The sequence below is a fragment of the Salvelinus fontinalis genome, chromosome 9 (assembly GCF_029448725.1).
Source record: "Salvelinus fontinalis isolate EN_2023a chromosome 9, ASM2944872v1, whole genome shotgun sequence".
Taxonomy (NCBI): Eukaryota; Metazoa; Chordata; class Actinopteri; order Salmoniformes; family Salmonidae; genus Salvelinus; species Salvelinus fontinalis.
Window position 1 is genome coordinate 43902920 of NC_074673.1, and position 12099 is coordinate 43915018.

General features: G+C 42.1%; 1 protein-coding gene across 4 annotated transcripts; it reads right to left on the reverse strand.

Annotated features, from left to right (window-relative positions):
- parvg (parvin, gamma) lies at positions 1-11794 on the reverse strand. Of its 4 annotated transcripts, none has more exons than XM_055934526.1 (13): positions 11328-11794; positions 10732-10797; positions 10553-10617; positions 9450-9552; positions 9228-9371; positions 8767-8882; positions 8620-8675; positions 8468-8502; positions 8309-8370; positions 5163-5231; positions 4897-4998; positions 4138-4210; positions 1-840 (listed from the first exon to the last, which is right to left on the reverse strand). In XM_055934526.1, the coding sequence occupies exons 2-13, from the start codon at positions 10790-10792 to the stop codon at positions 767-769; spliced, it is 960 nt and encodes a 319-aa protein (XP_055790501.1). In that variant the 5' UTR covers positions 10793-10797; positions 11328-11794; the 3' UTR covers positions 1-766. The 4 variants fall into 4 exon arrangements, with proteins under 4 accessions (XP_055790501.1, XP_055790503.1, XP_055790505.1 ...); XM_055934528.1 differs by having other exon boundaries at positions 10732-10825; XM_055934530.1 differs by having other exon boundaries at positions 10732-10828.
- Between the last annotated feature and the right edge of the window lie 305 nt (positions 11795-12099).

Genomic DNA, 12099 nt, shown 5'->3' on the forward strand with positions numbered 1-12099 from the left:
CCATGTGTATGCTTATTTATTTTCCCTTTTGTACTTTTAGCATTTGCACATCGTTACAAGACTGTATATATACATCATTTGTAATGACTTTATTCTTTTGTAACTCTGTGAGTGTAATGTTTACTGTTAATTTTTATTGTTTATTTCACTTTTGTATATTATCTACTTCACTTGCTTTGGCAATGTTAACATACTGTATGTTTCCCATGCCAATAAAGCCCATTGAATTGAATTGAATTGAGAGAGAACAAGGGTGTCATGTCCAAAGGCGTCCACATTGTGTCAATAATCTTCCCCTATTAAATGCAATGTATTCACTTAGGCATCAACCCTGTGAAGTTCATATTTTTCCATTGACTGCAATGTATTGACATAAGCCTCAGACGTTGTGATGCTTATCGATTTGTAAAAACGTCACAAGATGCCGTTTTCCTATGATATCTTGTTGCAGCGAGCAGCAGCGTCAGAGTCATAGAACACAATAGGATACTCACAATTTCAGACTACTTTGAGATTACTTGGATCTTCAAAGTTGAATGTGATCGGGAATTCGTTTCCCATGCTATTCAAACTATGGCACATAGAGAACAATTTTATTGACACAAAGTACACAAAGCTTTACATAGAATCGATATATGATTTTTCTGTAAACATTTCACAGAGGGAATCGGCCTATGATTCTGGACTTGCCAGGGGAAAAACACCCCAGGAAAAGGACTTCTGGCATCTTCACCTCCTAAGATCCTCGTCCGTGTTCTTCCCACTCTCATCCGCTTTTGTGCTTCTTGAACAGGGCATATAGGACCTTCAAGGTAGCTGTCACATCCTGAGAGACTATATCTAGGAGAGATGCCGTCAGAGACACATTAAGTGATCAGGGTCATCTATTTATGCATCGTCACCCCCTCACCATCACTGAAGCATTGATAATGGAGGTCAATAGTGTGCATTTACTGACGCTGCCACAAAACTGAACCAGAAACAACCTTGCATACAATCTAATCAATATCTAAACGGTAAGATTAGATCCAACAATATCACTCTTCCCTTTATGATGCATAATTAAAGGGATACTTCCTGATTTTGGCAATGAGGACCTTTATCTACTTCCCCAGAGTCAGATGAACTTGTATTTGTGTTTGTATTTACTTTGGATGCCCATTAGCTGCTGCCAACGCAGCAGCTACTCTTCCTGGGGTCCAGCAAAATGAAGGCAGTTTATACAATTTTAAAAACATTACAATACATTCACAGATTTCACCACACACTGTGTGCCCTCAGGCCCCTACTCCACCACTACCACATATCTACAGTACAGAATCCATGTGTATGTATAGTGCGTATGTTATTGTGTGTGTGTGTGTGTGTGTGTGTGTGTGTGTGTGTGTGTGTGTGTGTGTGTGTGTGTGTGTGTGTGTGTGTGTGTGTGTGTGTGTGTGTGTGTGTGTGTGTGTGTATGCATATGTCTGTGGCTATGTTTGTGATGCTTCACAGTCCTCGCTGTTCCATAAAGTGTTTTTTTAATCCGTTTTTTAAAATCTAATTTTACTGCTTGCATTAGTTACTTGATGTGGAATAGAGTTCCATGTAGTCATGGCTCTATGTAGCACTGTGTGCCTCCCATAGTCTGTTCTGGACTTGGGGATTGTGAAGAGACCTCTTGTGGCATGTCTTGTGGGGTATGCATGGGTGTCCGAGCTGTGTGCCAGTAGTTTAGACAGACAGCTCGGTGCATTCAACATGTCAATACCTCTCAGAAATAAAATAAGTGAGGAAGTCAATCTCTCCTCCACTTTGAGCCAGGAGAGATTGACATGCACATTATTAATATTAGCTCTCTGTGTACATCCAAGGGCCAGCCGTGCTGCCCTGTTCTGAGCCAGTTGCAATTTTCCTAAATCCTTTTCTGTGGCACCTGACCACACGACTGAACAGTAGTCAAGGTGTGACAAAACTAGGGCCTGTAGGACCTGCCTTGTTGAAAGTGTTTTAAAGAAGGCAGAGCATCGCTTTATTATAGACAGACTTCTCCCCATCTTAGCTACTAGTTTAGACTAATGTTCTGACCATTACAATCTAGGGTTACTCCTATCAGTTTAGTCATCTCAACTTGCTAAATTTCCACATTATTTATTACAAGATTTAGTTGAGATTTGGGGTTTAGTGAGTGTTTTGTTCCAAATACAATGCTTTTAGTTTTAGAAATATTTAGGGCTAACTTATTCCTTGTCACCCACTCTAAACTAACTGCAGCTCTTTGTTGAGTGTTGCAGTCATTTCAGTCGCTGTAGTAGCTGATGTGTATAGTGTTCAGTCATCCGCATACATAGACACTCTGGCTTTACTCAAATTCAGTGGCATGTCGTTAGTAAAAATTCTAAAAAGCAAGGGGCCTAAACAGCTACCCTGGGGAATTCCTAATTCTAACTGGATTATATTTGAGAGGCTTCCATTAAATAACACCTTCTGTATTCTGTGAGGCAAGTAACTCTTTATCCACATTATAGCAGGAGGTGTAAAGCCATAACACATACATTTTTCCAGCACCAGACTACGATCAAAAATGTCTAAAGCTGCACTGAAGTCTAACTAGACAGCCCTCAAAAAATTGTGGATACCATTTGTATGTCACTGTGCCCAGTATGAAAGAAGTTAGAGGTAGTTTCGCGAGCCCATGCTAACCAGCGTTAGCGCAATAACTGGAAGTCTATGAATATATGCTAGCATGTTAGTAGATACCCATAGACTTCCAGTCATTGTGCTGATGCTACTTAGTATTGGCTCACAAAACTACCTCTAACTTCCTTTTTACTGGACACAGACATACAAATTGTATCTACAAGTTCATCCGACTTTGGGAGGTAGATAAAAGAATTCACTGCCAAAATCCCTAAGAATCCCTTTAAATGAACTATTTAGATCGGCTAGAGCCCTTGCTAGCCTAATTAATGCACACAGTGGTGTGTGCTGTAGACCTGGAGCAGTGGGATTCCTTATTCCATCACAGAAATGTGCCCGTAATTAAAAGTACGCTAAAGAATCTATTAAATCTGTCTTTTGCTTCTGGGTTAAATGACTTGTACCGGCCTAACCATTAACATTTATCAACTCAAAGCTTTACTTTCAAATTACAGGTTATGCTGCCAGGCAAATTAACCAGCTTCTTTTATAATAATTTACAATAAAAGTAAATGCTTAGCGCTTCTTTATTAACAGTGTACAGTATGTACACACACGCACACTTCTAGCCTCTTGTCAGTTTGGCATTGCATGATATTTGTCTATCAACAACTAATAAATAGAGGTTTCCTCCCTGAGAGAGCCTCTAAATAAATTATTATGACCTCAGAGTGGGCCTGAGTCCCAATAGAACTCAAAACTAGTGATCTACAGATGTAGGATCTTAATTTGAGCCAGTTTTCTACAGCAGGAAAATAATCCTGCAGCAACAGGAAATGTGAATTATTATGTGGATTTTAATCAAAGGATATTTTTGTAAGGGTTGGTGCATTTTCCTTAAAGGAAAATCAAGTCTGAAAATTTGTGGAAATTACAAACTTCAGAAGCCTTATTAAATCTCAAATACACTTAAAGTGTTACATTTCCTGCAACAGGGAGATCAAGATCCTACATCTGTATATAGGGAATAGGTTGCCATTTGGGACAAACCCTCGGCCAATCATCCAGGGCGATAATCATCATATTCATCATATTCATGAAAATTCCAACGGAATCCCAGCTATCCCTTTATATCCCCGTGCGTAGTGATGCGGCTTAACTCAAACTATCAACACAAATCCTGGCTTCCACTCGACATATGAACAGTGGCATACCGCTATTGCCCAGATAAATGGCTATGATACAGGAAATCTTTTGATTTAGTTTAACAATTCTGTCTCACAGCGCCATTACTGTGATGTGAAAATTACAGCCCAGAGCAATCTTGGTCAAACTTCCTATTACAAAGATATATTCACTTACAGTAGGATACATGTGGATGTGATATTTTTAGATAGTCTCCTCAAGCCCCTCTATCTCCTACTCTAAGTGCACTATTACAAGACCCATTTGGCTCCAAGTTGGTGAGACAATATACGTAGGTCAACTATGGGTGCCACAGAAAATGAGCACACTTACCTTGGGGCTCAATGTTGGTCATGGGCAGCCCTGTGTCATTCAGGAGGTCCAGGGCCACGGTCACATTCTGCAGCTAGACCAGAGAGAGTGAGGTGAGAGACATAGCAGGCCATGACACATGCAGATGACTGAGACACCGGGGCAACGTTATCTCAATCTCACACAGGAGTACAGTGAATAACATAATACACTAGTCACTTTAAACAATGCCACTTCATATAATGTTTACATACCCTACATTACTCATCTTATATGTATATACTGTACTCTATACCATCTACTGCATCTTGCCTATGCCGTTCGGCCATCGCTGATCCATATATTTATATGTACATATTCTTATTCATTCCTTTACACTTGTGTGTATAAGGTAGTTGTTGTGGTATTGTTAGATTAATTGTTAGATATTACTGCACGGTCGGAACTAGAAACACAAGCATTTCGCTACACTCGCATTAACATCTGCTAACCATGTGTATGTGACCAATAAAATTAGATTTTATTTGATTTTATTTGATTATACTATACCCTTATCTGTTTCGATTTCAAATTATTAACACATTGGATCTAATTGTTCCGCTGCTGTCAGAATATCATTGTAGGCCAAAATGTGATATTTGTTCCATTCACTGTATCATACGTAAGCTCCTCCCTTACCATTGAGCCATACAATCACATACATTCTTCCTTTTAGGCAGAGCTGCCTCCAGAACCTGATTCCTCCCAAAGAAGGAGTCCTGGGACACAGGAGATCCTTACCATCTCAGTAGTGTTGACTGGGGTGATGTTGAAGTCATAGAGAGGAACAAAGAAGCCCTCCAACTGTCCAATCAGCAGCAGGAGAATAACACCATCTGAAAACTACATGAATAAAGAACACCGTCAGTTGGTTCTTACCCAAATGGGTGTGGTGTGATGTAACTGAAAGGAAACAGATCAATCACCTTTCAATTCACAACACTGGTAGTGCTCAATTAATACCCATCCAAACAGAATGGCCAAACCCTTTCTACAGTAAAACAAACCTGTTTCTCCATGTCTGTCACCTGTAGTCCCAAGGTTGACATCTTCTTGTTGACAAAGTGCATGATGGCCTATGATAGAAAGATATTGGATTACAGACCTACCACTTTAGAAAGGTGTTGACATTTTAACCTCTGAAGCCGTGTCGCTTTGAATAAAAGTGTCTGCTAAATGGTATATACAGTGGGTATCATAAGTATTCACCCCACTGGGATTTTTTCCCATTTTGTTGTTCTACAAAGTGGGATTGAAATAGATTTAATTGTTTGTTTTTTTGTCATTGATCTACACAAAATAATCCATAGTGTCAAAGTGAAAAGAAAAGTATGTATAAAACTTCAATAACTAGAATATAGTCGTTTGCATAAGTATTCACCCCCTTTGTTTAGGCAAGCCAAACTTAGTTCAGAAGTAAAATGTGGCTTAACCAATCACATAAGAAGTTACATGGACTCGCTCTGTGTGAAATAATATGGGTTGACATGATTTGTTTATGACTATCCCTTCCTCTGTCCCCCATATATACAATATCTGTAAGGTCCCTCAGTCAAGAATTGATTCCATATGTTAATTCCATAATTTTGATGTCTTCACTAGTATTCTTCAATTAAGAAAAAGCAACAACGGCTCAGCCGCGAAGTGGTAGGCCACCAAAGCTCACAAAACGGGAACGCCGAGGGCTGAGCGTGTAAAAATCATCTGTCCTCGGTTGCAACACTCAACACTCAACTCCCAAGTTCAAACTACCTCTGGAAGCAATGAAGAACTGTTCGCCCGGGGTTTCCATGGCAGAGCAGCCACACACACGCATAAGATCACCATATACGATGCAAAGCATCGCCTGGACTGGTGTAAAGCTCACTGCCATTGGACTCTGGAGTAGTGGAAACGTGTTCTCTGGAGTGATGAATCACGCTTCACCATCTGGCAATCCGATGGACGAATCTGGGTTTGGTGGATGCCAGGAGAAAGCTACCTGCCCGAATGCATAGTGCCAACAGTAAAATTTGGTGGAGGAGGAATAATGTTCTGAGCTGTTTTTCATGGTTCGTGGAAAGGCCCTTTAGTTCGCGTGAAGGCAAATCTTAACGCTACAGCATAAAATGGCATTCTGACGATTCTGTGCTTCCAACTTTGTGGCAACAGTTTGGGGAAGGCCCTTTCCTGTTTCAGCATAACAATGCCCCCGTGCACAAAGCGAGGTCCATACAGATAGGGTTTGTTGAGATTGGTGAGGAAGAAATTGACTGGCCTGCACAGAGCCCTGACCTCAACCCCATCGAACAACTTTGAGATAAATTGGAACGCTGACCGCGAGCCATGCTTAATCGCCCAACATCAATGTCCGACCTCACTAATGCTCTTGTGGCTCCCCACAGCAATGTTTCAACATCTAGTGGAAAGCTTTCCCAGACCAGAAGAGTGGAGGCTGTCATAGCAGCAAAGTGGGGAACAACTCAATATTAATGCCCATGATTTTGGAAGTAGATGTTCGACAAACAGGTGTCCATATACTTATATCCATATACTTGATCATGTAGTATATACAGCGCATTCAGAAAGTATTCAGACCTCTTCCCTTTTCCCACATTTTGTTATTTTACAGCCTTAATCTAAAATTAATGAAATTGCTTTTTTTCCCTCATCAATCTACACACAATACCCCATAATGACATCACAATACCCCATAATGACATCACAATACCCCATAATGACAAAGTGAAAACAGGTTTTTAGAAAGTTCTGCAGCATTGAAGGTCCCCAAGAACACAATGGCATTCATCGTTCTTAAATGGAAGAAGTTTGGAATCACCAAGACTCTTCTTAGCGCTGGCCGCCCGGCCAAACTGAGCAAATGGGGGAGAAGGGCCTTGGTCAGGGAGGTGAACAAGACAGAGCTCCTGAGTTCCTCTGTGGAGATGGGAGAACCTTCCAGAAGGACAACCAGCTCTGCAGCACTCCACAAATCAGGCCTTTATGGTAGAGTGGCTAGATGGAAGCCACTCCTCAGGAGAAGGCACATGACGCCCTCTTGGAGTTTGCCAAAAGGCACCTAAGGACTCTCAGACCGTGAGAAACAAGATTCTCTGGTCTGATGAAACCAATATTGAACTCTTTGGCCTGAATGCCAAGCATCACGTCCGGAGGTAATCTGGCACCATCCCTACGGTGAAGCATGGTGGTGGCAGCATCATGCTGTGGGGATGTTTCTCGGCGGAAGGGACTGTGAGACCAGTCAGGATCGAGGGAAAGATGAACGGAGCAAAGTACAGAGAGATTCTTGATGAAAACCTGCTCCAGAGCACCCAGGACCTCAGCCTGGGGTGAAGGTTCACCTTTCAACAGGATAACGACCCTAAGCACACAACCCAGACAACGCAGGAGTGGCTTTGGGACAAGTCTGACTGTCCTTGAGTGGGCCCAACCAGAGTCCAGACTTGAACCCGATCGAACATCTCTGGAGAGACCGGAAAATAGCTGTGCAACGCGCTCCCCATCCAACCTGACAGAGCTTGAGAGGATCTGCAGAGAAGAATGGGAGAAACTCCCCAAATACAGGTGTGCCAAGGTTGTAGCGTCATACCCAAGAAGACGCAAGGCTGTAATCTCTGTCAAAGGTGCTTTAGGGGAGTAAAGGGTCTGAATACTTATATAAATGTGATATTTCAGTTGTTGTTTTTAGTACATTAGCAAACATTTCTAAAACCTGTTTTTGCTTTGTCAATATGGAGTATTGTGTGCAGATTGATGAGGGGAATAATTAGAATAAGAATATTCTAATAGAATAAGAATAAGGCTGTAAAATAAGGCTGTAAAAGAATAAGGCTGTAAAACAATCAAATGTTAAGGGGTCTGAATACTTTCCAAATACACTGCATATATACCGTATATAACAACAACATTCAATGTCACTGTGTTGACATATTCTAATGAGACCATATTACAGTTGTATAGGGTCGGTGCAATGTTCATTCAATCATACACAGTATGAGCAATCAGAGGCATTACTCACACAAATCAGCCTCTCCCTGAATCAGGACCAGTGATATATACTCTAGTCCTAAAATCAATCCTCTGTCTAATAATGCAATGGTTAAGACTACAGAACAGATCAGCAGGGATGGAAGACCCATATTTTGTTATTTACCCGCTTTACTGTGTTGATCTTGTGGGGTTCCAGCTTCAGCAGCTGCTCAATGGGATCCTCACCTGGATGAAGAGACAGGAAGGAGAGGGTTTATCTCTGCAATGTCCTGGATAAACAACAGCACAGTACTGCAAAGGTGACCCTGCATATCTTACTCACTGTCTGAACTGCTCAGGGAGTCTGTAGTTGAATCACTGTTGAAGTAGACAGCAAATTAAGTGAATATTCTATCTTCTGAAACAGAATCCCTTCTCTGAAGAACATGCAACTGTAATTGGACACAACAACATAATCGGAAATAATTTACCAACCTTTCATCTGTAAGAATCTCTATTTCCTTTTCTGATTTGATTCCACTTCTGTTGACCTGAAGTGAGAGCACAACTTTATTGAACAGGGAAGTCTTTTTTTTTAGGTTGATTTAGGGTAAAGTACCATTCATTTGACACCAAACTCACCTCCAACAGGACAACTTCCACTCGGACATTTAGGGGAAGCTCCAGATTAGGCTGGAAGCACCTCACCATGGCAACCAGAAGATGGAGAGTGGCCAGCAAGTCTTTGTTGTGGATGACTGACAGAGAAGGAAGGGAATGAAGGGAGAGTCAACCTGCTTGAACACCATACCAAAGCCCCGTGCAGTCAATCTTGTTGGCAACACAACACCAACTAATCTCCAGCCCCACTGATGATTAACACTGCACCCCGTGGGGCTGCCTTTTCCCCTACAATAATCCCTCTCAGTAGGTGTCAGCAGACTGGGGTTATACTGTAGCTTCACCATCAAATTCCATTGAAGAGTCCCTTAGCCAAACATGGCTCTGAGGGGAACAGCAGTGTTGTGTAGCTTTCCCAGCCAACAGTGGACGTCCAAAGGACTTGGTTTTGTTTGCGAGGTTGTATTGTGAATGTGACTCACGTTTGACACTCCACCTGCTGAGAGAGCTGTCCTGTAGCCCCAGTTTCTCATTCAGGGCCTCCAGGATGACCTCCAGCTTGCGTGTCTGAGCAGCACTGGTCACCGCTATCTCCTCCACAGACAGAAGCACTCCAGCTAACCTCCCTGTGAAGAGCACAGGTAAAGGCCAAGCACATACGGAGAGCGAGAGAGAGAGAGAGTGTGTGTGTGCGTGTGTCTCACCAAGGAGGTGATGGAGTATTAGGCCATCAAAGATATCTTCTTCTAGACTCTGCACTACGATGTGTTCCTCTTTCAAAGTACTGTTGATCCAGTTAACCAAAACCTGTGAAGACCAAGGTTCATGATAACAGTAAGGTATAATCAATGATATTAATTGCCTGCTATAGTACTGTATTAGTCTCTTTTGACGTAGCTACTGTTACAGAAATGTACCAAATGTACCAACAACGATATTTGGTTCTGGGTGCAGAGATCAGTACCGTACTATCTACTGCAGTGGAGGCTGCTGAGGGGAGGGCGGCTCATAATAATGTCGGGAATGGAGTGTAATAGAGTGAATGGAATGGTATGAAACAAACGAAAACCCTGTTTTTGATACCATATACCATTCCATTTACTCCCTTCCAGCCATTATTATGAGCCGTTCTCCCCTCAGCAGCCTCCACTGATCTACTGTGGTAAATCTTTGTATACATGACCTTTACTGGTCTATTCAGAGCAGACTCTGATGTTATGATATCAAAGGATTCCTATTGCAATTTCCACCTATGTCTCTATTCAATCATTCATGAGTAAGAGACTGGTTGGTGTGTTACTGAGGTGTTAAAGAGAGCAGATGTGGGATTACAAGGGCCAGAAAGACTCTGTGGTTTTCTCTTTCCAACACTTTTATGCCTACACTGTTGCACGCTCATCTAATTGATGAAGACAATTATTTCATTTTACTTGAATTTATTCCATAAGCATCTTTTCTATTTCAAATCCTCTCTGAGGGCTAAGGGAGAAGGTGCCCTGGCAACATCTATCTGGGCCTAGCAACAACTCCGTGACCTGTCTACCATCATCTCTAATAAAGACGTACTGGTCGACCCACCTCTCACACAAGAGGGTTTAGTGGTTCAGCATACCCTAATGAATATGCAATCAGAGGCTTTCTTTGTAATGACTTTTCTGCCCATACGACCCTGGGGTAACATGGCCCTAGAGTATAGTAGTATAATGTATTAATGGTGTTATTATGGGCTTTGCTGATAGATAATACATTTAGGATAATGTTGTGGCTGGTGTTGGAACATGAATTCTAAAATAGAGATCAATCGTACCGATTTCAGCTTTTCAAGTTTGGGATCTTTCAAAGATGTCGGCTGAATGATCTTCCTCCTCTCACCTGTTTCAACGTGCAAACTGTTCAGTTGAGGCTACTGCTTGACAACCATTTTGGAAAGAAAATATAAAATCAAACAGTTTGCCTGAGCTTGAGTACAGTTGAATGTAGACTTACCCTGGAAAGATTCAATGTCCTCAGGGTCTTTCCCCTGGTACATATCAGGAAAGTCCTCCATATCCCCTATAGGGAGCAAAATATGAACACAGTGCTTCTGGTATCAGTGAAGCAGACAGTGTCAATGATAGTTCAAATTCAATTCATGTAAGGGACCATTTCAAACCTCCGATGTGAAGACTGAAACAATTCTGGTATTTGATTTGGTTACTTCCTTCTCGGTGAGTTCACTTCTGCCTAAGCTGAGCCCACACAAGTGAACAAACGGGCAAATGGATATATACCCCATAACTTCCTGTGAAGTCCCACTACCATGCTGCATGCAATCGTCTCTCTGGATATTTTATTTGGATTCTGGGCCCCAAAACAACACAGAACAGAAACAAGTTAAGAGGAAGGCCTTCTGACAGTAGACTAACCTGACTGGGATGCACTGTGACCAACAATATGTCAAAGTGTCTCCCTGAGACTAGAGTGTAGCTTCACTGTGCCGTCTGTGTGTGTAGTCCACTCCTCTCCTAGAGATTCTCTGCCTGAAGTTGACACAAACTTTCCCCCGGAGGCACACCAAAAATGTTTTATCCTGTAAACCTTACCTTCAGAGCAGTAGCAGCAAGCAGACAGAATAGGGGAACTTGTGTGTACAGCTTCCTGACTGACGTCAACACTGAATCAATCCAAATAGCCGTGCTACAAAAAGAAGTACACCCAATCTGACAAGCAGTTCTCCAGAAACATGCCACGGGATAACAGCACAAACAAACTTCGTCCAATTCAGGACCAATTAAACATTTCTATGAGAAACAAAAAGGAAGAATGAAGGAATAAACGGGTGAAAATAAAAATGAGAGGATGCGGAAGGAAGTAAGTAGTGAGCACTTCCTCTTTTGTAACTGTGGTTTTGCTACACACAGTTCAGAGTGCGTTCTGAGGAAAGGTCTTGTATATGACGCTTAGTGGTCAAGACTTATAGTTTAGAGCATTAGGATAGAGCGCAGACCGGTAAAAGTGAGGTCACTTCACCTCATAGAAGTGAAAGCGTTCTCTTAGCAAACACACAGGAGGCCCAAACGAACAGGACAGCTCTACTGTATGGCTCACTGACAACCCTATCACACATTCCCTTTGGAAGCTGGCTGTATCAGTTGGTTGTTGTCTGTCCTCCAGCACTCCACAATCATCGACAGAGAGAGACAGAGACAACACACTGCATGTGCTCCATCTCCACGTCAGAGGAGCAGAGAAAAACACAGACGCCATCACCTAGAGAGGAAAGGGAGATTTAGGAAAGGGGAGGTCGCCATGGTAACCAAGGAAATAGACAAGAAAATAAAGACAGGGTCCTAAAATAACCCCCTAATACCTTTG